Source organism: Nematolebias whitei, chromosome 10 (genome assembly GCF_014905685.2).
Source record: "Nematolebias whitei isolate Nwh7 chromosome 10, NemWhi1, whole genome shotgun sequence".
NCBI classification, from domain to species: Eukaryota; Metazoa; Chordata; class Actinopteri; order Cyprinodontiformes; family Rivulidae; genus Nematolebias; species Nematolebias whitei.
In genome coordinates this window covers 27,165,567-27,192,755 of record NC_056507.1, presented here as the reverse complement: position 1 = coordinate 27,192,755, position 27,189 = coordinate 27,165,567, and the positions used below count along the sequence as shown (strand labels likewise).

Sequence of the window (27,189 nt, the reverse complement as noted above, 5' to 3'; positions counted from 1 at the left end):
TATATATATATATATGCACAGTAGTCCCTCGATTATCGCAGAGTTACATTCCAGACACCACCGCAATAAGTGAAAAACCGCAAAGTAGGAATGCTAGAGATATAAATAGATCATTACTTTTTGGTTAACTCTTTATCCTGTACCATCCCAATCGCGTATGGGATTGGGATGGTACAGGATAATATGAGTAATATTAAAGTTGACAATCATGTATAGTGTACAGTCTTACATTGAAAAACCGTGAAAGAGCAAGTCCTCGAAAGTCAAACCACAAAGTAGCGAGGGACTACTATGTATATATGTATATATACTGTATATATATATATATGTGTGTGCATTACTAGTCTCAATTTTATGTTAAGCTCATAAGTCTCAATAATTCTATATTTCTATCATATTGTCAACATTATATTGTTGTATTTCAATTGTCTTGGAAGTTGAAACTCAAAATTTGGATTGATGTTGCATGCAAATTATTGCATTCCACTTGGAAATTAGAAAACCATTTGAATTTTTTTTAAATAACTTTATTTAACAAACAATAAAACTAACTGGATTTTCTCCCTGGTGCTCAGTCAGTGACAATGCTAGATGCTGTTAGCGGTTTTTTCATTCAACCTTTATTTATACAGGTTAGTCTCATTGTGCCTCGGGGACCCATTTACAAGAGTTTTTAACAAAGAATGATGACAACAACAAAGACAACAGTAGATGATCATAAAAGAAGGAATTTAAATTGAGAAGAATAAATTAAGGAAAAATTATATTAAAAAAACAAACAAAATAAAAACTGCTGGGTTGTAAGGCGATGTAAAATACTAAAAAGAGGAACATGTCTGCATTGTTTTATTTCAATGAACTTAGCAGTTGTTTGAAGTCACTTAGAGGGGTCAAGGTCAAAAGCTTCAGATCTTTTTGCAAGGTGTTCCAGGATACAGAAGCGGAGTAGGAGAAGGCTCTTTTGCCTAGTTCAGTCCACACTGAGGACTTTTTGAAGCTAACATTGATGTACTAGCTTCTCTAATTCTGAAGTGGCAGATTAGTTAGTGCTCGTACATTGCTTTGTGTGTGACTGATTTTATGAGTTACAAACTGATAGAAGTGCAAATAAATAGCTTGTTACAGCAGTTTTTGCCACCATTTTTCTTATACATATAATATATAATATTATATAATATATATGTGGCAGCCATGTGGGATTTTTGGGACGTAATTAGAGAAACCTTCAACTTTCCAAGTCAGATTTTTTACTTTTTTGGGAGAGCATTGCAGTTGATTTATATTCTGACTTTGGAGTTCAACTGGATTGCATCACTTATCATTTGACTGTTTTCATTATTACTGGTGACAGGGACAAAGCACCAGGGCAGAGAGAGTGTGATTACTCTATTGATAACATCAACAAGTGTATCCGGAACATTGAGCAAGCTTCTCTGGCTTCAGTTGGACAGACACTTCCCTGCAGAGATGATATCTCCATGGAAGTGAGTTCAAGTACCCCATCAACTCTACCTTGTTTGACAGAAATAATTAATATCTGTAGCCTTTCTGTTGTGGTTTAAGCTGTAATTTCCAATGATGTAACCCAACAGGCAATCCAGGAGCAGCTGACATCCTCTGTGCAGGAGATTGGTCATTTGATTGATCCTGTCTCCACAGCAGCCCGAGGCGAAGCTGCCCAACTGGGACATAAGGTGATGGTCACACCATATATCACATTACATCCTCTGGACTTACAACAAAATACTTTTGTGGCTGTTTTCAGTGCTGTTGTTCAGTCAGTTCTTAGATAAATTCCCGTACACATTCTTCTAGGTGACCCAGCTGGCCAGTTACTTTGACCCGCTTGTTGTGGCATCAGTGGGTCTGGCCTCAAAGCTGAACGACCACCAGCAGCAGATGACCATCTTGGATCAGACCAAGACCCTGTCTGAATCTGCCCTTCAAATGCTCTATGCTGCCAAAGAAGGCGGGGGCAACCCAAAGGTACAGAGTTGGTTCTAGTGCTCGTGTAGCTGAGCGAGCCAAAGACAATATTAGAAGTTATTCAGGCTGGTATCTTGAAGGTAGCTGTAGAAGACTGCAAAACATTTTGTCAAGGTTTCTTTGGGTCTTGTTGACCAGTTAGTTCTTTAAGAGTCACATTAATTCATTGACATGATGTTTCTTATGTAATTTTACTCAGCAGTTAGTTCATCAGCATTGAGTTTAACATACCGGTACTGATGTTTGAACACTCAACCTGAAAAAGCCAGGGACTGAACCACCATCCTCCTGTTGCTCATGGGTCACTCACAGCCACCACAATCCTCTTTTAGTTCAATATATTGCCAAACAACTTCAACTTTTTTTCAAGTGTTTTAAGAGTCACAGCTGATAATTATGTAGAAATCAATTTTTAGAGTGCGCTTTAATGAAAGACAGAGATCGTATTGGTTAAACACAACTATGACTCATTCTTGACAAACCAGTGCAGTATTGCAGGGATGTTAATCAACTGCTCGTGTCCTCAGGCATGCCACACTCACGACGCCATTTCTGAGGCCGCCCAGCTGATGAAGGAGGCTGTGGACGACATCATGGTGACTTTGAACGAGGCAGCGAGTGAGGGGGGTATGGTTGGTGGCATGATGGAGTCCATTGCTGAGTCCATAGGCAGGGTGAGTGGACGGTGTATGTGTGCACGTTGTGATAAGAAGTAGAACGTTACTTAAATTAATTTTGGGCTGATATAACTTTCCTTTCTAATTTGACTGGAAAGAGACTGAAGTATTCCTGGAAAAAAATGTTTCCACGAAGAACATTCTGAGGGCTTGTCCTTGTCAGTAATTATTACTGGTTCAGTAGATGATCACTGGCTAAATCCTGAAGGGCAATGTGTCAATATGTTGACAGTGTGCTTAATATTTGATGATGATCTCCACATATGCAAACTCAATACACTCAGGTCAGAAATATAGCGTTCATCTTGTTTTAATTTAGTGATACATAAAAAGCCTTAACTTTATATCAGTCAGCAACTTCTACTGTAAAATGTAAAAAGAGAAACAGTGTGGTATTTTTTTCATTATTCATTAGCTCCCTTTTATTTATTTATTACATATCTGAACCTCCTACAGTTTTACACCTCTGAGAGGAGGACAAACAATTTACTGATGACATTTTAGTATTCACGGCTTAACACTTAATAGTTTTTTTGTTGTTGTTTTGCTTCAATTGTTAGAGCAGGCGTTTAAAAAATTGTGAAACAGTTGTTTCCATGTAATAAAGTAATGAAAACCCCTCCAAGCTCACTGATACTGCTTGCTAATAATTTGTTGTGAGGTGGTTTGAAACTTAATTAAAGGTGTCACATACATCTCACGTAAGTGTGCATACCTAGAGTAAATTTATTCAGGATTGAGGGTACTTAAAGAACTGATCTTCACAGCTGGATGAGGGAACACCTCCTGAACCAGAGGGCTCTTTTGTGGATTACCAGACCACAATGGTGAAATTCTCCAAGGCTATTGCCATCACTGCGCAGGAAATGGTAAGTACTAATTCTTAAAGTTGTTGACAGACGAGCCAGAAAAACATCACTACGTTTATGCTGATAAGTTCCAATTTACTCTCTCTGTAACCAGATGACTAAATCAGTGACATGCCCAGAAGAGCTTGGAGGTCTTGCCTCTCAGGTGACGGTGGACTACGGGCAGCTTGCACACCAAGGACATCTTGCTGCAGCCACTGCAGAGCCAGAGGAAGTGAGAAGCCCTGCTGTCATGTTTTACAGATGACAAAATACACACGCGTACATTTAATTTATCTTGTCGTGTGTCTTTACGCAGAAGTGCAACTAAACATGATGAAAGCAGAAATTTCCCATTCTTTGATAATACCACTCTTACTCACAGCTGCACCAGCAATGCGAGATCAAAACAGAAATATGTTCCTCATGCATCCATCTTCTCGTACCGTTCATCAAAACTTTCCCCTGTTGTCTTCAGGATGGTAATGTGTGCAAATATTGCACTAATAAGCACACAGCTCTTATCAGTGTCTTGTATGTAACAAGCTGCCTGAAACCCTGTTGTGGTTACCATGGCAACATTGCACCTCTACAAGTCTAAAAGCCTTGTAATGAAGTACCACCCACCCATGAATTGCAGTCAGGAAATTAAAGGTGTAGTGCCAGCATTTTTCTCTTTGAGGGTGCTCAAAATGTGGCTTTTTTTTCCCTTACAGGCTAGAGAGACATGCCCTTAAAGGAAATGATTGAGATTGTCTACTATAGTGGCACAAATAAGAAGATAGTTGCAATGTAATTTTAAGCCATTTTATGTTTTCAGGTTGCTTTCCAGATAAAAACGCGGGTGCAGGAGTTGGGCCATGGCTGTATTTATCTGGTCCAGAAGGCTGGAGCTCTGCAGCTCAGCCCCACTGACAGCTTCTCCAAAAGGGAGCTCATCGAGTGTGCACGAGCAGTCACAGAGAAGGTAATGTAGCCAGGAACTAGTGGAGCAGGTTAGACTGTCTTTTAGGATATGTGGACTTTTTTAAAAGGCTGTTTTTTGTTGTCATTATTTAAAATATAATGAAACTATACAGGACAAAATTATAAACGCAACATATTTGATTTTGCTCCCACTTTTCTTGAGCTGAACTCAAAGATCTAAGACTTTTTCTTTGCACACAATAGGCCTTTTTCTTTCAAGTGTTGTTCACAAATTTGTGTAAATGTGTGTTAGTGAGCACTTCTCCTTTGCAGAGATAATCCATCCACCTCACAGGTGTGGCATATCAAGATGGTGATTAGACGTCATGATTATGGCACAGGTGTGCACAGGCTGACCACAATAAAAGGCCACTCTAAGATGTTCAGTTTTAACAGACAGCACATTGCCACAGATGTCAGAAGTTTTGAGTAAGTGTGCAGTTGGCATGCAAAATGCCAATTTGTTTTTCCTTTCCATGTTCCAGGTGTCTTTGGTTTTGTCAGCACTGCAAGCAGGAAACAAAGGCACCCAGGCTTGCATCACAGCAGCCAGCGCAGTTTCTGGAATTATAGCTGACCTGGACACCACCATCATGTTCGCCTCAGCTGGAACACTGAACTCTGAGAACGAAGAGTCTTTTGCTGATCACAGGTGCAATGGCACCCCACCCCACCCATACGCTCTCTCACACACACTTACACATATATATTCCCTCCCCATTCCCCTGCCCTGTCCCAACACCACCACCACAAACAGGATGAGCAGTTACCAATAAAGAGTAATGTGAAAAGTGCTGAAGCGGTAAAATGTTGTCTTTTTAAATTTACCTACTGTTCAGATTTTGATTATTAAACCAACTTGTGTTATTTAAATGTGACTCACTTAGAAAGATAATTTACCTGTAAAATGGTACTAGAGGAATAGCTTTTTGTTTGTTTGCTTGTTTGTTTGTTTTTGCAGCATGAATGCTGAAACTTGCTGAAAAAGTGCACACTTTGTTTTCAAGCTAAAAGAAGCAGAACACTAGTTACCATATTTTCCGGCATATAAGTCTCTCCGAGTATGAGTCACATCAGTTCAAAAAAGCATCATGAAGAGGAAAAAAACATATTAGTCACTTCGGCATGTAAGTCGCTTTTATTTTGCGTCACAGCTGACCCGTCGCGTTTATAATGTATTTATTTAATGGTCAAAGCAGCTTCATTTCGCCTGGGTGGTGTAGCACCATCCATCCATCCATTCATCGTGGCCAGAGCTGTGAGTCCTCCAGCATTCTTCTGCCTGCACCAGCTGAGTGAAGTGAGCGTGCACAGGAGGACTCGCTGTTGCAGTTCTTCGAAATTTAAAGCATCAGTCAAAAATTGAATATGTAAAAAAAAAACTGTAAGTCGCAGGACTGACAAATCTATGCAAAAAAAAAAAAACTTTGACTTTTACACCAGAAAATACGGTGTTGGTCAGAAGTTAATAGAAGTAAATGCTAGCTGAAGTAGCAAAACACTAACTACAATTAACAAAAGTCTAGCTAGGAGCTAAAAGTAGCAAAGACTATCTACAAACTAGATGTAGCTTAACAGAGCAACAAAATGTTAGCTAAAAACTACACCTAACAAAAGGGTGACCTGAAAGTAGAAGAGGAGTAGTTAAAAACTAAAAGTAGCAAAATAAAACAAAACTACAACAAATATACTGAATCAGATTCCCAAGAGAACAAAATTTTGAAGGAACTGAAGAACTTTTAGTGTATTTCTATATTATAGAAATATTTGTAAATAAAGTTAAATATTCAGAGTTACAAAAATCATTACAAAATTGAAAGTCGTGGCACCCATCTCCTGAATGAGCTAAACATTTTGATATTAATAATGGATAAATTGGCGCAAACTATGAAGAAGTAGTACAACTGCAAAATTGTAGCCAGGAAAAAATAAAAAACAGTTAAACTATTCTGAATAAGCATTTACACAATTATACACTTCAAAGATTGAATTAAAAATTGTCTGTACAAAACATTTTGTTCAGAGTCAGATCAACTTCCTGCTTTAGTATGACTATGGAGCAGATTGTCACGAAATGTTGTCCTGTCCATCAGGGAAAGCATCCTGAAGACGGCCAAGGCGCTGGTGGAGGACACCAAGCTGCTGGTTGCGGGAGCTGCATCCAGCCAGGAGAAACTCGCCCAGGCTGCCCACTCCTCTGCCAAAACCATCACCCAGCTTACAGAGGTGGTCAAACTGGGAGCAACAAGCATGGGCTCTGATGACCCCGAAACTCAGGTGATAAAAACATTTACATAAATGAGTGTCTTGTACGATCACATCATTTAAAATGTCATAAAAACAGGTTTTGTTCTGGAAGTGCAGTTTTGGTCAACAAAGCTTTTACCTGGTTGTTCAAATGTTCTTTTTAGAAGTCCATTTTCATCACTGCATCACTTCTTTCCCCTGAGTTCATATCTCCATCTTTGCTCTTCTCTAAGCCTGAAGTATCATGACTAGCTGCGAGTGATAAGTGCTAAATCCTCTCCCTGAGGCACAACTGATAAGCCTACACTCCGACCATTGTGCTGTATTGATTCCAACTCCATCTCCTCAGGTGGTTCTAATAAATGCCGTCCGGGATGTGGCCAAAGCTTTGGCTGAACTCATTGGTGCCACCAAATGTGCTGCAGGCAAAGCTGCCGATGACCCGTCCATGTATCAGCTGAAGAGCGCTGCCAAGGTAAAGGAACGAACCGCTAAAACAGACTACTGCTGTGTCTTTTTTATAAGTGGATTGAGACTGCAGATATGTATTCTGCAAATGTTTGGTCTGATGTATCAGGGAGCACAATGCTAAGCCTTTTTTTTTTTTTTTTTTTTTTTTTTACAATGAACCTATGACGGCTCTTATCTGGGTCTTTGCTGTATTTTTACCTCATATCTGTAGAACCAGAGCTGTCACTGAGATGTACACATATTTGTCAATGTGAAAAAGAGGATTTGTGTGCCTTACTGAGAGCTATCTATAACAAGATGTTCAGGAGTGTCACTTTGGGAAACTGTAGCAGGGCAGAGTTTTTATTGTTATTTTTGTCTAGTCAAATATCAAGACCTACTTAAGGTTTTTATTAACAATTTTTAAAAAATAAGGTAGCTCAAGTTTCTTTCTTTTTTTTTTTTGTTAAGTACCAGTACTTTCTGAGTTTCTAAGTTCATCGATATGCATATGCAAGTTTATGTATCAGATTTTACTAAAAAATATTTTTTGTAAAACTGCTGTGTAAGGCGATTGCCTATTTTTGTGTGTTTGTGAGTGTGTGCATGTATTTGTTTGTTTGCCTCGGCTGGATCTGTTGGAAAAAAATCTCATAGGTGTCTCAGAAGGTAGATCTACATCTGGTTAAATTTGGAGTCAATGCAATTCAAGATGGCCGCCACACTTATTCATCCTTAACACAGAAACAACGGTACTACTTTGTAAAATATTTAACATTATATATCTATATATAAATAGTCTAAAAACTATGTAAAAAATATAAGTGATACATGTTGGGCCAATAATTTAACAAAATCAGGCAAAGTCTGTATATTTGCTGTCAAGATGAATGCAAATGCTAAGCATAAAGCAGATTTTTTTTATTTATTTTTGTTAGATCTCTTTAAAAAAAAACTATGCTGAACATGTACAGTGCAGCAGAAAATTCAGATTTTTGGAATTTAAACACTGGATAAATTAAGATATATTGGATATAAAATTTAAAGTTCTCCTGGTGATCATTTCGTTGAGCAACAATGTTTCCCAGTTGAGCAGCTGGGGAAATACAGAAGTCGTGCGTTTATAGCCCTACAAGTGCATCACACAACTTCACATACATAAATTTTATTAAATGCAAAAATAAATGATGCAGAAAACGTTCAAACTTGGCTCCAGTTTGTTTTACTCGGCTGATATTACCTCAAATAAAACGCAAATGACAAACCTATTTGTACTCATCACAGACAAATCTCAAGTTATGTTAATTTCATGTTTCATTGGCTGGAAATAAAGTGATTTTTAGGTACCTCTCATTTAGTGCAGGTTTTGAGCTCTACTGCTCACGTCACATTAGAAACAACAGCCAATAAATTGCCCATTGGTTGAACACTGAGTGTTCAAATACAGTCGACTTAGAAGTTTAACATTTTCAACAAATTTCCCGTGTATTTTCTCATGCCTCATTACAAACGTACAGTTTTTTTCTGTATTTTTTTCTTATATATTCAGCGTTTCATTACACAAGTTTGTTCTTTACTTCTGAAGTATGTGGCACATCATCAGTGTATTTTTCACAATAGAAGTGCGTAATGACCACTTTTATGGCAATGCTCTAAATTATAGTTCTGTACAAAGGTTTTGAACAATAGCACCTTATTAGTCAGAGCTAGAGCTCTAACCAACCTCCGTTTGGAGGAACACAGTTTATTCTGACCAGACTGATGAGTTAACACCTGAACAAAGTGAGGCCAAGACCCAGGCCACTTTAAAACAACCTCAATCGCAAACAATTCATAGCAGGTTATGCGTACACTGTAATACAAAGCTGTAAGGGCTTAAAACATAGTTGTGTGGGAAGGGTGGATCAAAATGCAACAAGTTGTTTTAAGGGCAATCCACTTTCCCTGAGATGACTTCTGTTGTGACTTGGCGCTATATAAATAAACTGAATTGAATTTAGCTTAGACCAGCTGTTAGCTCATCAATCTGGTCAGAATAAAAGTTGGTTTCTTTAACATTTTGAAGTCATTCAAAGAGTGTGTTACAACTGGTCAGATAATATCACAGAACCAAGTTTTAAAAGATCGCAACAATTGCTTCAAAGCTAATTTAGAGCTAATATTTTAAATTAATTTTAAGCTAAGCAATGCTTATGCGAAAAATACTATTATGGATTTGGTGAGCTGGACTTTCAATGCGATCGACAAAATCTTTTCAACAAAACGACAGGGTCCTGGAGAACCCTCTTGTCTGGCTGAGACTCACGCTGCGGGGTACAGCAGAGATCCATGGGGAGTTTGGCAGCTGATGTGTCTCTCAGTTCTGTCTCAGGAGGACAGACCTTTATTTCATTTTTTTTTTTTTTCATTTACCCTTTGTTTATCCAGGTAGTCTCATTGAGCCACGAGAACTCATTTTCAAGAGGGACCTGTTTAGGGAGTAGATGGTGAGGGTTAAGGGCCTTGCTCAGGGGCCCAGAGTGGGGTGAATGAGGGTGGAGGGAGGTGTAGGTGTTTCACCTTTTCCACCCACATTTTGATGTTGATGGTACCGGGAGGTGAACTTGCGACTTTCCGATCACAAGCCCATCTTCTAACCTCTGCACCACCACTCCCCCATAGCAGGGTTTCTGCTGTTTGACATCGGCAGGGCTATGTTTTATCAACTTTTGAAGAAGCCATCGGCAGCAGTTTCGGTCACGGCAAAGCTTCCGAGCCTGTGTGAAGGTTTGGTTTATGCTATGAGGACTCAAAATCAGCTGATCTACGAGCTAAACCGTAAGATGGAGGTGATTTGTGAGAATCGCAGGCCACCTTTCGGCTTCAAGGACTCGCCAGCATGTTGGGATCAACCATGAGGAAGGCTCATAACACAGATCAGTGGAGTGAAATGCCCATAGATTTGGCCATTTTGGACCAGGAAAGTTCCAGCAAGACTCAAGGCTGACGAGGAAAAACAGTCTGCCTGAAGAAAATCAACAATTGTGGCTTATCTGAATCTGACTCCCCCATTTGGCCTCAAATACAAGCTGACTATCAAATTTCTCCTGGGACATGGGTAACTAGAGACAAAGCTTCATCTATCGTAGCGTGAGCTTTGATAAATGAATGTCAAATGGTAGATTTTAGTTGATGTTTAGAGTTTTGCACAAACTTCGTAGCACACCTTTGATCAGAGGAAAGATGTCCAATGGATGAAGGTGAAAAGTTATCTAACTCTGATCTTCTGATCACCGCCACATCTGCCAGCTGCTGAGTAACTAAAGCCACAGCTCAGAGCTCTTTTGTGTGTAACCTTTGTGCAGCTGTGTTCACAGAACGGAATAAATCAAGAGCAATGCTTTATTAGCAACAGACCATCATATACCTCTAAAAAAAAACTCTGTAGAACTTTGCCTTGAAAATTGGATCAAATTTTATTAGCAAGTGTAGGATATTTAGCAACTTATGAAACAATCAAACCACCATATTTAGCTGTTGCACAAGTTTTTTGTGTATGCGTTTTCTCATCTAAATGGATTTAGGGCCACCCATGGATGTCCTCATGTTGACAGATTGTTTCTGTTCCACCAACATATGGTGACCTCCATCAAAGTCCAGGCGATCGTGTTTCTCAAATTACAAACCCAAGCATGCACCCAGTTTACTGGCAGTGACACAGACAGCAAAATGTATCACAATGAGTCAGTAAAACTTAAACAGTTTGCCTTTTTTATATATTCGGAGTCAGTAAATAAACTGTTTCCCAGCATTGAGTCACCCTGTTTTTATTAGAAATGTACCCCTCTGTCCTCTGTTCTTGTAGAATTTCACATTTTTATTCACAGCATCTTTAACAATAGACTTTGCAGTAAAAGACTCAAAAATTTGATTTTTTTTTTCCCTCCAAAGACGAGAAGCTCTACCTCCTGGTTTGGGTTCAAGCCTCAGTATTGCTCTCATTGTTGACAGGTCATGGTGACCAACGTGACGTCTCTTCTAAAGACAGTGAAGGCAGTGGAGGATGAAGCCACTCGTGGGACGAGGGCGCTGGAGGCCACCATAGAGTTCATCAAGCAGGAGCTGACAGTAAGTGCTGCTAACAGACCGAGCCATTTCTTTCTGGTCCGTTGAGAGTTAAACTATGAGGTGCAGCCTCTGCACAAAGTTGGCTCATAAAGGTTCAGGGATATCTGTGTCTATTATTCTAAAACAACACAGGGGAACTTTTTGTTCTGTTCTCATTATTATCGTTTAGCTCTGTTCCTCGTGCATCTCCAGTGGCTCCTGCAGGTTTCCCACAAGCTCTTATCAGGGTTTGGGTAGCAGGCACAGCCGGAGTAAGAAATGAAGATTTCAAGAGCTTGTTTTTGTGTAATTTATTGCTAATCCCTATCAGAGGACCTCCAGCCTGAAAGGAGGCTTAACCAAGACCTGCAGCCCAAGCCAAGCCTAACAACGTTAATCTAATTAGATTACAACTTACGTTTTATTTAAATTTAGAGTCTGCTGTTCCTGTTTGTGCAACCTCTCTCAGGTGCACATCTTTATCCAACCAGCTGTGTTTGTGGGTCATTTTCATGTCAGGTGTTCCAGTCCAAGGACGTCCCAGACAAGTCCACTTCACCCGAGGAGTTCATCCGCAAGACAAAAAGCATCACCATAGCAACAGCCAAGGCGGTGGCAGCAGGCAACTCCGCTCAGCAGGAGGACGTGATCGCCACAGCCAACCTGAGCCGCAAAGCCATCTCTGATATGCTGACTACCTGCAAGGTGCTAATCCACACCTCCCTGCCAACACAGGCCTTCCACAGACACTGCGGGGCTGCCAGGGAACGTGAGAGCGCAGCCTGCTGAGAGCAGATAATGTGGAGTCAAGTTTGTTTTGTGGATGCTGCTGCAGGTAGTGACTCCATCACTTTTCAAAGTCACGCAAGGAACCATCAGTCAGAGCATCCTTCAGCTCCTGCAGAGTGCTCACAAGATGGGAAAAACAGATGAATGACTGGGCTGTTTAGGTTTTAAAATCAAAACTGCACAAAAAAAAAAAACGTTAATCAGCTAGAGATTTTCAATCATTGCTAGATAGTTCATATCACTATGCATATAATTAACATTTCTAGACCCTGCACGACACAGTTCTTTATTTCAATAAGGGAAAGTGGTGTTAGAATGTATGCTTTACATAGAACAGTGCCATTTTTTTTAATTAATTGCCCCCTTTCACCTCTGTTTAATCTTTGTTTTTTCAACTTTACAGCAAGCAGCACATCATCCTGAAGTGAGCGAGGAATTAAAAAGCAAGGCCTTGCAGTACAGCTCTGAATGTGCCACCAAATACATCAGCCTGCTGGAGGAAGTGCTGCAGGTTGGGCTGAACCATTCACATGGCTCATAAATTACAGACAAAAAATGATTAATGCATGTAGCCGAAGTTTTAGCGAGGTTGTTACAGCTCGTCTGTGTGTGTGTGTTTATGTATCATATTTATTTTATTATTTATATATTTTAAGGGGACTGAGATGGGGTAGATGCAGGGCAGCCGGCCACTTTACTTTACTTTAAAGCTTTAGAAACCCTTCCCACACTCTTGCAATGTTCTAAACTCTTAAACCTATGTCATTTTAACAACAAAGGTACTGTAATGTATATGTAGCTACAACATTTTATTTACCTGCTCTGCAGAACACAGCAACAGCTCTCTGTTCCGGTCCGACTCGGTTTGTTTCTTCAGATGTACCCTGCAGCAACGAAGCCCACAATCAATGTTCTAAACTCTTAAACCTACTAATTTTAACAACATACTTGTATGTAGCTAACAAATTTTACTTACCAGCCCGCTCGCAGGTCTTCATCGACCGGTTGAAAAACATGAAAAAAGTTCTGGTGGGCTCCGGATGGAGTGCCGGACTTTTGGCGGCATGTGTCCCGCTCGAAAATCCTCGTGGACCAACTACCAGCTCTGAAGATTCACCAATGAGTCTGGAGGGCTGGTTCTGCTCCAGTTCTGTGCAACCCTTGAGCACCGAAGCGCTCAAGGGTTTGGGGGTGGTGGGAACTTCGGGTGGCCGGAGCAGGACTGATGGTCCGATTGAGCAGTCCGAGAGATGAAAAAAGTCCCAGTGAGCTCCGAATGGAGCGCCAGGCCTTCGACGGCACGTGTCCCCTCTCAGAAGTCCTCGTGGGCAGGCTACCAGCTCACAAGATTCACCATTGGGTCTGGAGGTCTGGTTCTACTCCGGTTCTGGTCCGGTTTGGTAGGTTCTGTGCGGCTCTCTGCATCCACTGGGTGTCGAAGTCACTGTAATAAACACCAAACTTTTTCTGATCAGATGAAAACTTTCCCTCTAGTATTTCAGCAGAATGGAATGGGACTTCTGGGCGGGACGCTGTTGGCTTCTGGGAAATGTAGTCGTTATGAATGGGGATACAGTGTAGGCTTAGGTTGTTTTCACACCTGATAGTCCGGTAGACTCGGTTCTATTGGGGACCAATATTCAGAACGTTTACATTTTCAGCTGGTGCAGTTCGCATCCACATTGCGCTGAGGAACTTGCATTCACACTGCATTTGAACCGTGCTAGAGTTCACTTCAACCAAACCGAGACCTAGGTTTTTAGATGGACCAGAGTTCGCTTTTTTGGTCCACATCAGAATTTGATTGCGCATTCACACCTCCCCAAACAAACCGGATTTTCTAGGCAAACGGACCAGAGTTCGATTAAAGCGGACTTAACGGGACTGGTGTGAATCAGAGTCAGAGTCAGAGTTTCTTTATTGTCATTCGCACCTCATGTGGTACATGTGGTGGAGCGAAATTATGTACACGGGGTCCCAGTTACATCCAACAATAAAATGTAAAAGAAAAACAGTAATAACATCTAAGATATGAACTAAGAAAATCATCAACTAAATATACACTAAGCACTCATAACATAAAACATTGAACATCAGCACAAACATGAACATGAGTCTGTGTGAGCAGATGTGCACGCATGAACACATCGACATTGAAACAGATAAGCAGCAACATTGAAACTGATCAGCAGCAACATGAAACAGATCAGCAGCAACATGATATGGTTTTTCACAGTGATTATTCTGGGTAGAGATTCATGAGTCTAACAGCCTCAGGGTAGAAGCTGTTCCTCAGTCTAGTGGTTCTACACTTAATGCTCCTTAACCTCCTTCCTGAGGGGAGTGGGGCAAAAAGTGTGTGTGCTGGGTGAGTGGCATCCTTCATGATGCAGGTAGCCCTCTTTCTGCATCTAGAGGTGTAGATGTCTATGATGGTGGGGAGACTGACTTCTTGAATGAGTCATGAATGCACCCTTACCGAGAGAAAACTACAAAATGGTGGTGCCTGTCCGAATTATTTTATTTTTTCGTTGGCTTTTTACTGTACAGTATCCAGTACTGTCCCAATCTCGTGAGTAATATTAAAAATGACAATCATGTGTCCTGTACAATGTTTTTTAAAAATATGTTACTGTGCGTTGATAAACCGCGATTTGCGAGTCCGCGAAAGTTGAACCACGAAGTATCGAGGAACTACTGGTTGTTTTTTTGTTTTTTTGTGAACATTGGTTTAAAAGCTATTGGTTGTTTATAAATTTAATGAAACTATTTTATTGCTCATTAGTACAATTTATGTAGCAAAAATAAATGCAGTTTTAAATTACATTCTTGATTGGAGTTAAGACGTTTTGAGCATGTTTCTAGTGTTAATTACTTGTCTTTTTATCCCTATATTTAATTATCAAAACATAGAAATTGAATTAATAAATTAATGAACTACTAAAACACAGTGAACAATCTGGAATGATGTATATGCATTGATTTTCATCCTAATAGAGTTTATTTATTTGTTTTTGAATCCATTTTTTGTGTCCATTTCTCCAATTTATCTCAGCCCCTTGCTTAGCCTCTTTAGCCTTAATCCTAGAGCCTTATTTTTCTTTGTTTGTTGTTTGTTGTTTGTTGTTTGTTCTTCAGTATGTGAAAACAGAAACATATCTGGCTGTGTATCATCTTTTATTTCTAACTCATCTGTTACATTAACTTAGCTTTTAGGTCACCTTTATGCTAACTCACCTAAACGTTCCAGCTTTTATTATTGGTTTTATTATTGAAGTCTTAGTAGGTGGTGGACACCATAACATTTTGAAAGTGTTTAAAATAGATACTTCCACAACAGCTGTATAATTCTAAATTATTTTTAAGGTTTCAGGATGTTCACTACAATTTATATCTCAATATTATAATTTTTTTTGTGTGTGGCCTGGAGAGGCTTTAGAATTAAAAAAACAACCTCTTCTCGAGGGGTCAAACTTTATAAATCCAACCATTAAAAACATTAATGAATAACCTCATAATCCCTGCCCCTACCCAGGAGGGTTACTGTACCTGGGCATGCCGTGACCCTTTAGCACTTGGTGTTTGTACAAGTCACCATGCGGGACTCTTTTGTTTTCAGGTGCTTCAGAGATCTGCGCCGGAGCAGAAGCAGCAGCTGGCTGTGCACTCCAAGCATGTGGCGGCGTGTGTGACGGAGCTCGTCCAAACAGCTGAGGCCATGAAAGGTGACGCCACACACACACACACACACACCAACACACTGATCATCACACACTTAGAACCACATTTAAGCTTGGACTTTTAATTGCCAGTGCCCCCACTCTAACAAACGTCTGTCTTTGTATTTTTAAACATACTTTTTACAAAAGCTTCTGTACTGTGTCCAAACACTTGTGTGCCAGTGATTTTATTTTTTTTATTACAAAGACTGGACCAAACAGTAGACAAATAAGTTAACTAAATTAATCAGTTGTATTTTATTAGATTTATTTGTTTGTTTGTTTTTATTATTATTATTATTATTTTTGAGAAAGTAAATGAGTCATCACATGTGCTCAAATGCTCGGCTCTGCGTTGTGACGGGGTAATAAATAATGAGCAGATTTTAATTTCAAGATGACTGAGAGATGTTGTTGCAGCAGAGAGAAAGTGGCAGAGCTGAAATTGCAGAATAAATTCAGCTTGAAGTGGGGGACGGGGGTGGGGGGTTTCAGTTGGAGCTGACTCAATTTGATATAATGCAAAAATAAATAAATAGTTGGAGATTAGTCAAAGGAGTCCTAATCCCCCAGTGCATGAATAACATTACTGCACCAGTGAGCCTCAGCCACCAAACCTGTCTGCACCGCTAATAAAGATGGGTCGTAAAATTCACTTTGGAATCCTGAAATCAAAACATAAAGTGACCGTCATGCACAGCGTTTCAAATCAAGCTCTTTATGATGGTTACGGTACAAACACACACTCAAGTGTTTCCCCCAAGCTGCAGTACTGAATGTGACAGGAGTAATAGATTGTGTTTGGATGAGAATTAGATTTCAGGGCACAGCCCGACACACAGTGGGGCTATCCTCTTCACCCCTCTAATGTCCCATGTGCTCTCCCTCTCTCTCTCTCTCTCTCTCTCTCTGCTCTCCTCTTTCCTCACTGCTTCAGATGGAGGTAAGTGGGATTTGTTTTGTCCCCCCCCCACCCCCCAGATCACCTTTCACCAGAGTCAGAGAGGGTAGACGGCTCAGAGGGGGCAAGAAGAGATCTCTCCATAATCTATGAAAACGTTGTTCCATCTGCTTTACCAACCTGTCCACGAACAGCTTTGTTTCATGAACGTTTAGCAATCTGTTTTTTAAAAAGAACGTCATCTTTCAAATGTGAACGTTGCAGGAAAATATAATCATCTCACATTCTTGAAAGAGAGCAGTTTCGACACAATAACTATTACAAGGGTGTCAAAGTTCATGGTCAATAATCCAGATAAAAAATCCAACAAAGTTCAATCAGGTCATCTCATCATTTCATTTTTGTTGAGACATTTTGTCCTTCATCCAAAGGACTTCATCAGTCCTGATCAATACTTCATCAATCCCCTGTTGACTCCTCGTGTTGTTGACGGGGGAGAGGGCGAGCCCCAGAAATAATCTCATCACCAGCAAACAGTTTGGCCCACTGTGAGTGTGCTGCTTGTGGGATTCAGTTTGGTCGTCGCTCCTCGAATTGATGAAGTCCTTTGGATGAAGGACGAAACGTCTCAACAAAAAATAAACCATCCAGAGGACCTGACTGAACCTTGTTGGCATTACAAGAATGTTTTCCTTATTACCTGCTGCCTGAAGGTGCAGGCGGGCGACAAATTATAATCAGTCACGCAGATTATAATTATTAGATGTTCATCCACAACTTATTAACCTTTGGAGGCAGTCTGATTCAAGATGGCTGCCACAGCCATCTGACCTTAGAATACACAATAATGGCTATAATTCAGTGAATTTTACAGCTATTGCGTTAAAATGTCGTAGCTGAGAGTGACTCACAACAAATACTCAGATTGCTTGTTGTGTTTTGCTAATGTTTAACGTTACTTGTATGACAAGACTGTCAACAAGGAAGAGGGCCAGCAATGGAGGAGGGGCGTACCAACGAGACCATCTAATCACAAGCAGAACTGGTTTGTTCCACTTTGAAGTAAGTTGTTAGAGGAAGAATCAGTTTTGTTGTGTGTTTCCTTGACTGATGAAGCCTTCCGGATTGAAGGCGAAACGTTTCAGCACAAAAAAAGAAACTGTCCAGATGACCTGACTGAAAAATGTTGGATTTTAAACCTGGATTATTGAGCATGGACTTTGTTGTTACTTGTATGTGTTAACCTCAATTGTCGGTTAGCAAAATATTTCATGAACCACTGGATTTTACTGAAACCATTACGAAGGAATGACTGGATGTTTATCTACAGCTGATTAATTTTTTGGAGTCACCCTAACTCAATATATCCAATTAGCCAACCCAAAAATAGCTATAACTCACGTCAGTTTTCCATTTGCTGTGGTAATAGATGAGTTGTTCACACTTACACCTCATGATGCTGCATAAAATAATATTTCCAAGGTTTTCTTTCAACATCTTTGTCATTTCTCTCATGTAAGATGCGTCTAAAACTCTGACATGAAAGGCTGCGGGCAATTTATGACTGCTCTATAAATGCAAGTTGGGGGGAAAAAAAAGATAAAAACACGTCTGCCTTCGATCTCCTACCAGGATCAGAGTGCGTGGACCCCGAGGACCCCAACTTTGTCGCAGAGACCGAGCTCCTCGGAGCAGCAGCCTCCATTGAAGCTGCAGCCAAGAAACTGGAGCAGCTCAAACCCAGGGCCAAGCCCAAGGTAATAAGTGCCCCACTCAACCTTTCCCTCCCACGTAAACCCACGCACACAGCCCCCTGCTAGTAATCAAGCAGCAGACAGTGATCTGTAGACTCGAACTTTGAAGTAGGAGTCGTATTTTTTATTTTGCAGTAACAAAGCTGCTAGCCTGAAATCCTGAAAGGAGAGAATGAGTGTGTTGACTCAGACGGCTCACTTTCTTCAAAGGTATTTTCTTGAGCTACATTTTGAGTTGTGTTGCCAGGAGCTGCAATCACACAGCTGTGCTGTCAAGCTTTGCTGAACCGAGCTTTGGAGTGCGATGAACTGTTGACCCTTTGTGGAGGAGAGGCTCTCCGTCTTATTGAACATGTTGCGTTTGTTCTCTCGTGGCGTTCATCATTTTGAAACTGCACCCAGAGTTGTTTACCTCCATAGACACCAGAGATCAAACTCAAAACAGCAGGCTATATCGGAGTGACGCTGATTTTGCAATGTAAATGTAGTTTTCCTGTTCAAGTTTGTTTTTTGTGACGGGCTCTGCATGATTGTGTTTATCTGTTTGTTTCCCTCGTTGTGTGATCAGCTCAGCCCTCTGTCTGTGTGATATGAACATACATAGATTTGACCTATTTTTAATACAAATCATATAAAGCTGTCTTATGCTCTAATTCCACAGCTGCAGACTGTGTATATGACATATTTGTGTTTATGAAAGGAGATTATTCAGTGAAAGCCTTTTTCTTGTGTTTTAACATGTCAGTAGCGCCCCCTTGTGGGTATTTAGGAGAATGAAGGTTTTAACCTTCGTATTTCGATAATAAATTGTTAGGTTTACAATTTATAGAGGCCAGAGAAGTGCATTCATGTTTTTTTTGAGATGCAAATATACAAAAATCTCATGTTTGACTATAAAAAAACGAATCTTCTGCTAATTAAGATTTGGTTATTCTTAAAAGCTGATTGAATTTACTGTGTGATACACAAATCTAAAAAGTATTCGAGATCAGTTTATGTTTTTGAACGTGTGGTATTGTTAGAGCGTGATAATATTGTTTTTGCTGAGGGGAAAACCAGCAGAATAAAGGGGTTGACAGTTTCAAGCTAATGTTTCAGTTTTATTTATTTTCTCAACAACTGCTAGGACTTTCTTCTCCCTCCGCTCTCTTCTCCTTCATATATCCCACCCTTTAAGGGTGAACAGCTGTCCTGGTCCCAGCATGTTTCCTCGCATCCCCCCACCAAAAACCCCCAACCCCTGTAAGCCATTGTAGACCTGGAAGCCTTCTGTGCAGGGCTCTGTCTGATATGTTTGATATATTAGGTTGTTATTCAGTCCAACTATATATCAAACATATTCCTACAGTGTCCCGCCCTGTCTCCAGCCACGTGTGCCTTATGTGTTTATGGAGGTCTGTGGTCAATCACGTCCTATCGACTTCTGATGCAGAGGTGGTCATTTGTTAAATGTCCCTGAGCTGGCGCCTACAAACCCCACCCCCTCCCTCCCTGAACTGTGTGCATCTCCTCAGCTCAGGACTGGGAGGAAGTGCATCGTTATATATACATGCTGCTTTTTGTGTCACCTTAAATAGGGCTTTACCATTTTTGTTTTGTTTTTTTGTGGGAAAGGTCTACATTTTGACTGACGTTTTTGCTCTAACCCATGTTTTTGTTCTTTTATTGCAGATCAAGCTTTATATTTTTTGTTTCCCTATCTTTTTAAGACTAAAACAGAGTTTGTCGTTTTCTCCAGCAGGCAGACGAGACGCTCGATTTTGAGGAGCAGATCCTAGAAGCAGCAAAGTCCATCGCTGCAGCAACCAGCGCGTTAGTAAAATCTGCCTCTGCCGCTCAGAGAGAACTAGTAGCACAAGGGAAGGTCTGTCTTGCACATTAAGATGTATAGGCAAAAAGACATTTAATACTGCAATAAAATGTTTGCATTTGTCCTCACATTCTTTCGTCAGGTGGGATCCAATGTAGCCAATGCAGTGGATGATGGCCAGTGGTCTCAGGGTCTCATATCAGCTGTAAGTTTTTGTTATTAAAACTTCAGAAACTAGAAAAATGGCATTTTATGCAAAAATGCAATGCGTGCTGAATGACTTCATTGTGTATTTTTCTTTAGTTGTTGTTTTTTTGGTGGGTGTCGGGGGGTGAATTAACTACGTTAAATCTTTAAAATTTAAAGAAGTAGAACAGATTGTATAATGAGCAAGTCAGTCACTACAAGCTAAAATATAGCAAAACTTCAAGTTAAAGTCAGATGTGGCAAAATGGTAGCTAAAAGCTAAAATGAGCCAAACCATAAATTAAAATGAAAACTAAATGTAGCAACACTGTAACCAAAAGGTCAAATTAGCTAAACAGCAGCTAAAAGCTTTAATTAGCATGACTGTGGCTAAAAAGCAAAAGGAGTATAAGAACACAAAATGGAGCCAGTATGCAAAAGTATTATTCAGAGAAGAATATTTATGCAGGAATTTAAGACATTTTTATTAGGGATGCACAATATTGGATTTTTGGCCGATATCCAATATGCCAATATGTTAAATCTTTGGCCGATAACCGACACCAATGTTTTTAATATACTTTCTTTTGTCAGAACATAGCTTCTTATTTAGACTCATTTGCTACAAAAATTGTAACAACTGTAAGAGCTGGTGACATATACAAAGTATTCTGTAACAGCTATATGCATAACACTTTAACTTGTATTAAATGAAAAGTGTTAAATGTTATTTATTAGTCTAAAAAAGTTAAGTCTGGTCCTCTGGACATTCAAAAAACAAATGTCTTTTGAATGTCCAGAGGACCAGACTTAACTTTTTTAGATTTTTCTACCTGGATTATTGAGCATGCATCAGGTTATTTATTAGCATTAGTCACCTGCGATGCTGTCTCCCTTGTGGAGGTTTGTTCTGGGTTCATAGCTGCAGTGTGGGATCCTCTGCACTCCTGTGCATGAAGGACAGACGTTTTAAGTTCAAAGTTTTTGTCTATCCATTGTGCTGTAAGACTAATCATGCTAACGGGGCTAACACTTGACGTCCAAATGTCTGTGGTAAAACTCACCCGAGTGCCATCGGCTATTAGCTTCTCAATGGCGTCAGAAATGTTGGCTTGTAACTCGGGTAAGGTTACGTCAGAAAAATATCTCTGACTGGGGACGATGTAGCGAGGCTCAGCGTAGTCCAAAAATCTTCAGAATCTGACATCCTCAACGAAAATTTTTTTTCACACCACCGACATTTTGAATTTTCCTCTCCACCCTGAGATCAGGTAGGCGCGTGTGACATCATCACATTGTGCTGGCACTGCAGGCATCCTTGTCACTGGGTACACTGGGTCATACAAAAACAGCGTATTTTATGTTGGTGAGTTATTTTGATAGAATGGCCAATGTCCGGTATTGAACTTTAACGCTAATATCGGCCGACACCAATACCATGTCAATAATATCATGCATCCCCTATTTTTATGTCTCTATGCTGAAAGTACCATATTTTTTAGACTATAAGGCACACTTAAAATCCTTTAATTTTTTCAAAAATCGACAGTGAGCCTTATAATCCAGTGCATCTTATGTATTAATTATGGTTGTGCTTACTGACCTCAAGCTGATTTTATGTGGTTATTGTGAATGAGTTGAATAAAGTTTGACTTGTATGACTGTTTTGTTTTGCTTAATGCATAAATCCAGTGTGCCTTATAGTCTGAAAAATACAGTATTTGTCAATAAGGCTAAATAATTCAAAAAGCCTAACCGTTACAGATACTAAAAGTCATAGCCCACTATTCTCAATGAAGCTGAATGTTTTTGACACATGAACAGTAAAACGAGGACACAGCGTGCAGAAGACATTAGAAACATAAAGAAGAAACTATAAACAGGAAAACAATAGTTTTAATGCACCAAAGTGCTTGCTCAATAATCCAGGTGCAAATCCAACAACGTTCAGTCAGGTCATCTGGATGGTTCTTTGTTTTGCCGAGACGTTTCATCCTTCATCCAAAGGACTTCTTCAGTCTGAGGAGCCACAAACAAACTGGATAGTATTAATGCTGAATCCGTGTTCACACCGTTGACGTCAGCCTGGGTTCTTGAGCGAATCTGTTTCTTCTGCAGGCGCGTATGGTAGCAGCGGCCACCAGTAACCTGTGTGAAGCAGCTAACGCGTCGGTGCAAGGCCACGCCAGCGAGGAGAAGCTCATCTCTTCAGCCAAGCAGGTCGCAGCCTCCACGGCTCAGCTGCTGGTAGCTTGCAAAGTAAAGGCAGACCACAATTCTGAAGCCATGAGGAGACTGCAGGTGACACAGAAACATAACTTTACTGCAGCTGTGTGAATAACAGTGTGCACGCTAACTTTTTCAATATGTTCTTTTATTTTTCCCCCAAGGCTGCTGGCAACGCTGTGAAGCGAGCATCAGACAATCTGGTCAAAGCAGCTCAGAAAGCAGCTTTTGACAAGACGGAGGATGACAGCGTTTTGGTGAAGACCAGATTCGTTGGAGGCATTGCTCAGGTGAAAAATAAATCCTTGTGAAGGCTGTAGCACGAATGCTTTTCCACAGTTTGGATTGCCCTTTTCCGCTGAGCATTACTGAGTGTTCGTGTTTCTTGCTGATATGCTGAAATGCCACGGTCGCTTCTCTGAATTTGTGATGAGCTCCTGCAGATAAGACAAAAACAGCTCATCAGATCTGTTGCAAAGCTGTTGATCAGGTTTGTTAACAGCTCCAAAATACCACGCCTCCTTCAGCTAAAACAAAATGAGGTTTTCTTTCATCTTAGCAAAAATAAAAAATGAAATTGTTTTCCTTTCTCGCTCGCTTTTGTTAGTTTAGTGTTGTGGTTGTGTTCCCCTCTCAAGCTTCATCTTGTCGTCTTTTATCTCACTACTGTCACGTCAAACAGACAGGATTCTGGCACCTGACTGTCACTTTAACAACTTCACAATATCACTACCATTTTTTATACAGATGTGAGATAAATAAAATTTCAAATGTATTTATTTTTTTTATTATTGGTTCAAAATTGCTTTTACGATATTACAACTACATATTGGTATTTTGTATCAGAATAAGCTCAACGAATGCAGCTATAAGGAAAGGGAACAATGTTACAAGTGCACAGTTTTGTTTTTGGGTTTTTTCTGCTCCTAAAAGTTTGTTAAAAAAAAAAAAGCAACAATCAGAGTTGTAGTTTGTTGTTTTTTAAAGCAACCAAACTTTATTGACAATAAATTTATGACACTGAACATGCAGAAGTTCAAGAATCTTTATTATCCTCAAAGGGTAGTAATTTGTTTCACAGTCTGTATTCACACAAAATATCCATACTAGACAAGATATTCATACATTAAAATAACAGAACAGAAATCATCATTGTTCAATGAGAAGCCTGATCGTTACAGGGATGAAGGTGTTTTTTAGTCTGCTTGTCCTGCGTCCAGATGGAAGCAACCTGAACTCACCATGGAGTAGTGATCAGGATCTGCCAGAATAAGCCTGGCCTTGTTCACTGACCTCACCTTGTGTAGGTCAGTGAGGTTCTGTAGGAGTATGAGAGCAGTTTTGCTGCACATCCCAACAATCCCCGAGAGTTTGTTCCTGTTTTTGCATGTTATAAGTCCAAACCAACAGATGAAGGTAAAAGTTGAGAGACTCAATAAAACATAAATAAAACATTCTCATAAAAGTTGAATCAACATTAAAACCACAGAGCTTCCCATAAAAATACATTCTCTGGTAGACCTTCTTACAAAGTGAGTTCACATGGGGGTCAAAGGTCAGTTTGTCTTCGAGAACAGTTCCCAGATATTTATGTTGATGCACCACCTCGACAGCTTCACCGTTAATGACCACAGGAGCTGCAACCGAAGAGTCTTTCTAAAAATCAATGACCATCTCTTTTGTCTTAGAAACATTTAACTTTAACAAGGAAGACTCACCGTTCAGTGAAGTCCCCGACCACAGGCCCGGGGTCTGGGTCATCACTGCTGGGAAGAGACAGGTTTCTTCTCTTCACTGCTTAGATGAGCTATTTTGTGTTACTTTGTAACTTTCTAATGAAAGTTTAGTAGATAACTTGTTCAAACACCAAAATAGGCCATGATAGATCATCAAGAACTTTTCATGGTAAAAACATTAAATAAAAGGTTTAAAATTGATGATATTATCTGACCAGCAGGCAGCAATAAAAGCTGCATGGAAGAGGACTGACATGTTACAGAATTAGTTCAGTTCAGTTCATACAGTACATTACAAATTACCAGTTAGTAAAAGTTACCAGTAGCTTTAGTTAAATGCTCATTTTGCTGCAATCCTGCATCCTGAGCTCCATGTTGACAAGACAGGAGACTGATTGCTGAAAGCTCTGCCTCTCATTCTACTTTTAGAAACTTTAGGAACCACAAGTAATCCTGCAGTCTGCGAGTGAAGCGCTCTGTTTGGAGAATATGGCGCAATAGGATCCTTAATATAAAGTTAAGCCTGGTGTTCAGAGTTTTTAGTGTTACTGTAAGACTTTAAATTGTAATCTGCACATTGTACAGGAGCCAGTGGAGAGAAGATAAAATTGAAGAAACATGATCTCTCCCTCTAACTCTCATCAGAAGCAGCGTTTTAGTTCAACTAAAGATGTTTCAGATCATTCTTTTTGTGCGTCCAGATAATAATGAATTACAAAAATCAACCCAGAAGCATTAAATGCATGAACCAGTTTCTGCATTATCATCTTTTTCATGTGAGCCCTATTTACACGTAGTCTGAGGAAATTTGAAACGGCAAGCGCAAGGCTCGGTTTCCATCGCCTGTTCTTGATCTTCTCCTCAGATCATCGCAGCTCAGGAAGAGATGCTGAGGAAGGAGCGCGAGCTGGAGGACGCTCGGAAGAAGCTGGCTCAGATCCGACAGCAGCAATACAAGTTCCTGCCCAGCGAACTGAGGGAGGACGAGGGCTGACCGAGCCCGAGTGCCTCAGCAAAGACCCTCTTATGCTTTACGCGGACATGACTATTGAAAACACAGCACTTGAAACAGGCCTGTTTGGTGAGAAAAAACAAGTGCCTGTGCTCCGTGGTGTATTTGTGTGAGTGTGTGTGATGTGTGTGTTTGTCAGTGAATGTCATTGACATTCAGACTTTAATATGAAGGTTGTTATTGTTTGCAGTCTGACACAGTTGGATCAAGTTATTTGGTTAAATTTATCTTTACTTTATAAGTATTAGTGCATCATGAGCAGTACTGACTGTTACAGGCATGAATCAAAGATATTACTCATGGAAACATTCCTCTATAATTACAAAATGTTCTGTAATGGTTATAGGGTTGGAGCAAAGAAGATTGAGATGATAAATCTACAATTTAGGGTTGATAATGTGAAATCCTTGAAAGCATAAGTAAGAAGCAGTAATCGTTTCACCTCTGGATTGCATGCACCATAACAAATGTCAACCATACTAACCAGCAGAATATCACAAATGGTAACCTGGTGTATGCTGCTTAACCAACTAATATTTTCAAATCGAGGAGTTTTATTTGAAAAACGAAAAGGTTGATGCCAAACACGAAACGGGAAGTTCAGTTCAGCATGTGTATTATCAGTTAAAAAGCAGAGCGTATGTTTTATTGTCCAGAGGATCTGGATGAATTGTGACCAAAAACCTCTTGCTGCTCGTATATTATTTCACACAATAATCTCCCACCAGTTTCAGAATGCACAAAGCTGGTCATATGCATTATCGTTGCATTAATGAACACTTTTTCTATTTTCTTGTCTTTATGTTTTAATCCCTGCTCCACTAACATCAGCCACATTATGCTCTTATGTACAGGAGCACGCTCACATTTGGTTGTTTTCCACCACTCACTGCCTTCGTAAAGTCGTTTCACATTCGACTGTGACATTACACTGAATATTCTAACGACGTCATAATGCAACTGCGCCCCGTTATTGGTTAGAAAATGAGTTGTGTGTACTGTAATGATCTTGGGCCCCGGGCTCTGGACTGGTAATGAGAATACATTATGCTCTGAGTTTGCTCATATTTCTTGTCCTGTAGACGGCAGTTTAAAGGAAATGTTCTCTGAAAAGAAGAACAAGGCTTCACGCTATAACTGAAGAAACTATTTTCTTTTTCTTTGCTATAATAATCAGTTTTCAAACGTCCACAGCTCGTCTCTTCAGTGTGTCCATAGCGGTGTCTGATCTTCATTGTGCCTTACCTGAGTGTGCCCTGCAGCAGCTGGAGATCAGAGTGCTCGCAGGGCCTTGTCCTCTCCGGATCAAACTTTATGCCAATCTAATCGAGGGAGTTAAAGCTAACCTCGTTGCCATATAGCATAATGCCTTGGCTGGTGCCCTGCCTGCCGTCGGTGTTATACTGCTGATATAAAGGGCATCTGTGTGGATACTTTAGGATTTAGACACTAGGCTACAGTGAGCAAATGGCAATTAGTATCTGAAGCTGAGAAAACTGACTCAAATTCTTCAACTCCCTTCTGCAATGAGCTGATTAACTTCCTCGTCGCATTGTCTAACCACTATAAAAAGGTTTTTATTATTTAAATGTTATACTTAATCTAAACTATCCTGTCTGACTGATTTGTTGGAGTATTTAAAAAAAAAAAGAAAAGAATGAAAAAGAGTTACTCGGTCTGTTCTAAATCAGTGTTGTGCTTTCTTTGACAAGACTGCGTTCGTTTCATGATTTGATGCTGTATGTACTATATTTATCTGGTCACAAGAGTATTTTTTGTATTCATTCAAAATAAAG

General features: G+C 40.0%; 1 protein-coding gene across 1 annotated transcript in view; it reads left to right on the top strand.

The window, feature by feature from the left end:
* The window catches only part of tln2b (talin 2b), a 127,353-nt gene extending 100,948 nt beyond the window's left edge, over positions 1 to 26,405 (top strand). The window contains exons 26-46 of the mRNA XM_037683674.1: positions 1,352 to 1,484; positions 1,593 to 1,694; positions 1,816 to 1,986; positions 2,514 to 2,660; positions 3,431 to 3,532; positions 3,627 to 3,746; positions 4,332 to 4,478; positions 4,963 to 5,129; positions 6,571 to 6,754; positions 7,074 to 7,199; positions 11,165 to 11,281; positions 11,780 to 11,965; positions 12,453 to 12,560; positions 15,669 to 15,774; positions 16,706 to 16,711; positions 18,302 to 18,426; positions 20,162 to 20,287; positions 20,376 to 20,438; positions 22,538 to 22,720; positions 22,810 to 22,935; positions 25,247 to 26,405. Coding sequence (XP_037539602.1) covers positions 1,352 to 1,484; positions 1,593 to 1,694; positions 1,816 to 1,986; positions 2,514 to 2,660; positions 3,431 to 3,532; positions 3,627 to 3,746; positions 4,332 to 4,478; positions 4,963 to 5,129; positions 6,571 to 6,754; positions 7,074 to 7,199; positions 11,165 to 11,281; positions 11,780 to 11,965; positions 12,453 to 12,560; positions 15,669 to 15,774; positions 16,706 to 16,711; positions 18,302 to 18,426; positions 20,162 to 20,287; positions 20,376 to 20,438; positions 22,538 to 22,720; positions 22,810 to 22,935; positions 25,247 to 25,375 — 2,674 coding nt within the window. The 3' untranslated portion in view covers positions 25,376 to 26,405. The remainder of the gene's footprint in view (positions 1 to 1,351; positions 1,485 to 1,592; positions 1,695 to 1,815; positions 1,987 to 2,513; positions 2,661 to 3,430; positions 3,533 to 3,626; positions 3,747 to 4,331; positions 4,479 to 4,962; positions 5,130 to 6,570; positions 6,755 to 7,073; positions 7,200 to 11,164; positions 11,282 to 11,779; positions 11,966 to 12,452; positions 12,561 to 15,668; positions 15,775 to 16,705; positions 16,712 to 18,301; positions 18,427 to 20,161; positions 20,288 to 20,375; positions 20,439 to 22,537; positions 22,721 to 22,809; positions 22,936 to 25,246) is intronic.
* The last annotated feature ends 784 nt before the right edge of the window (positions 26,406 to 27,189 follow it).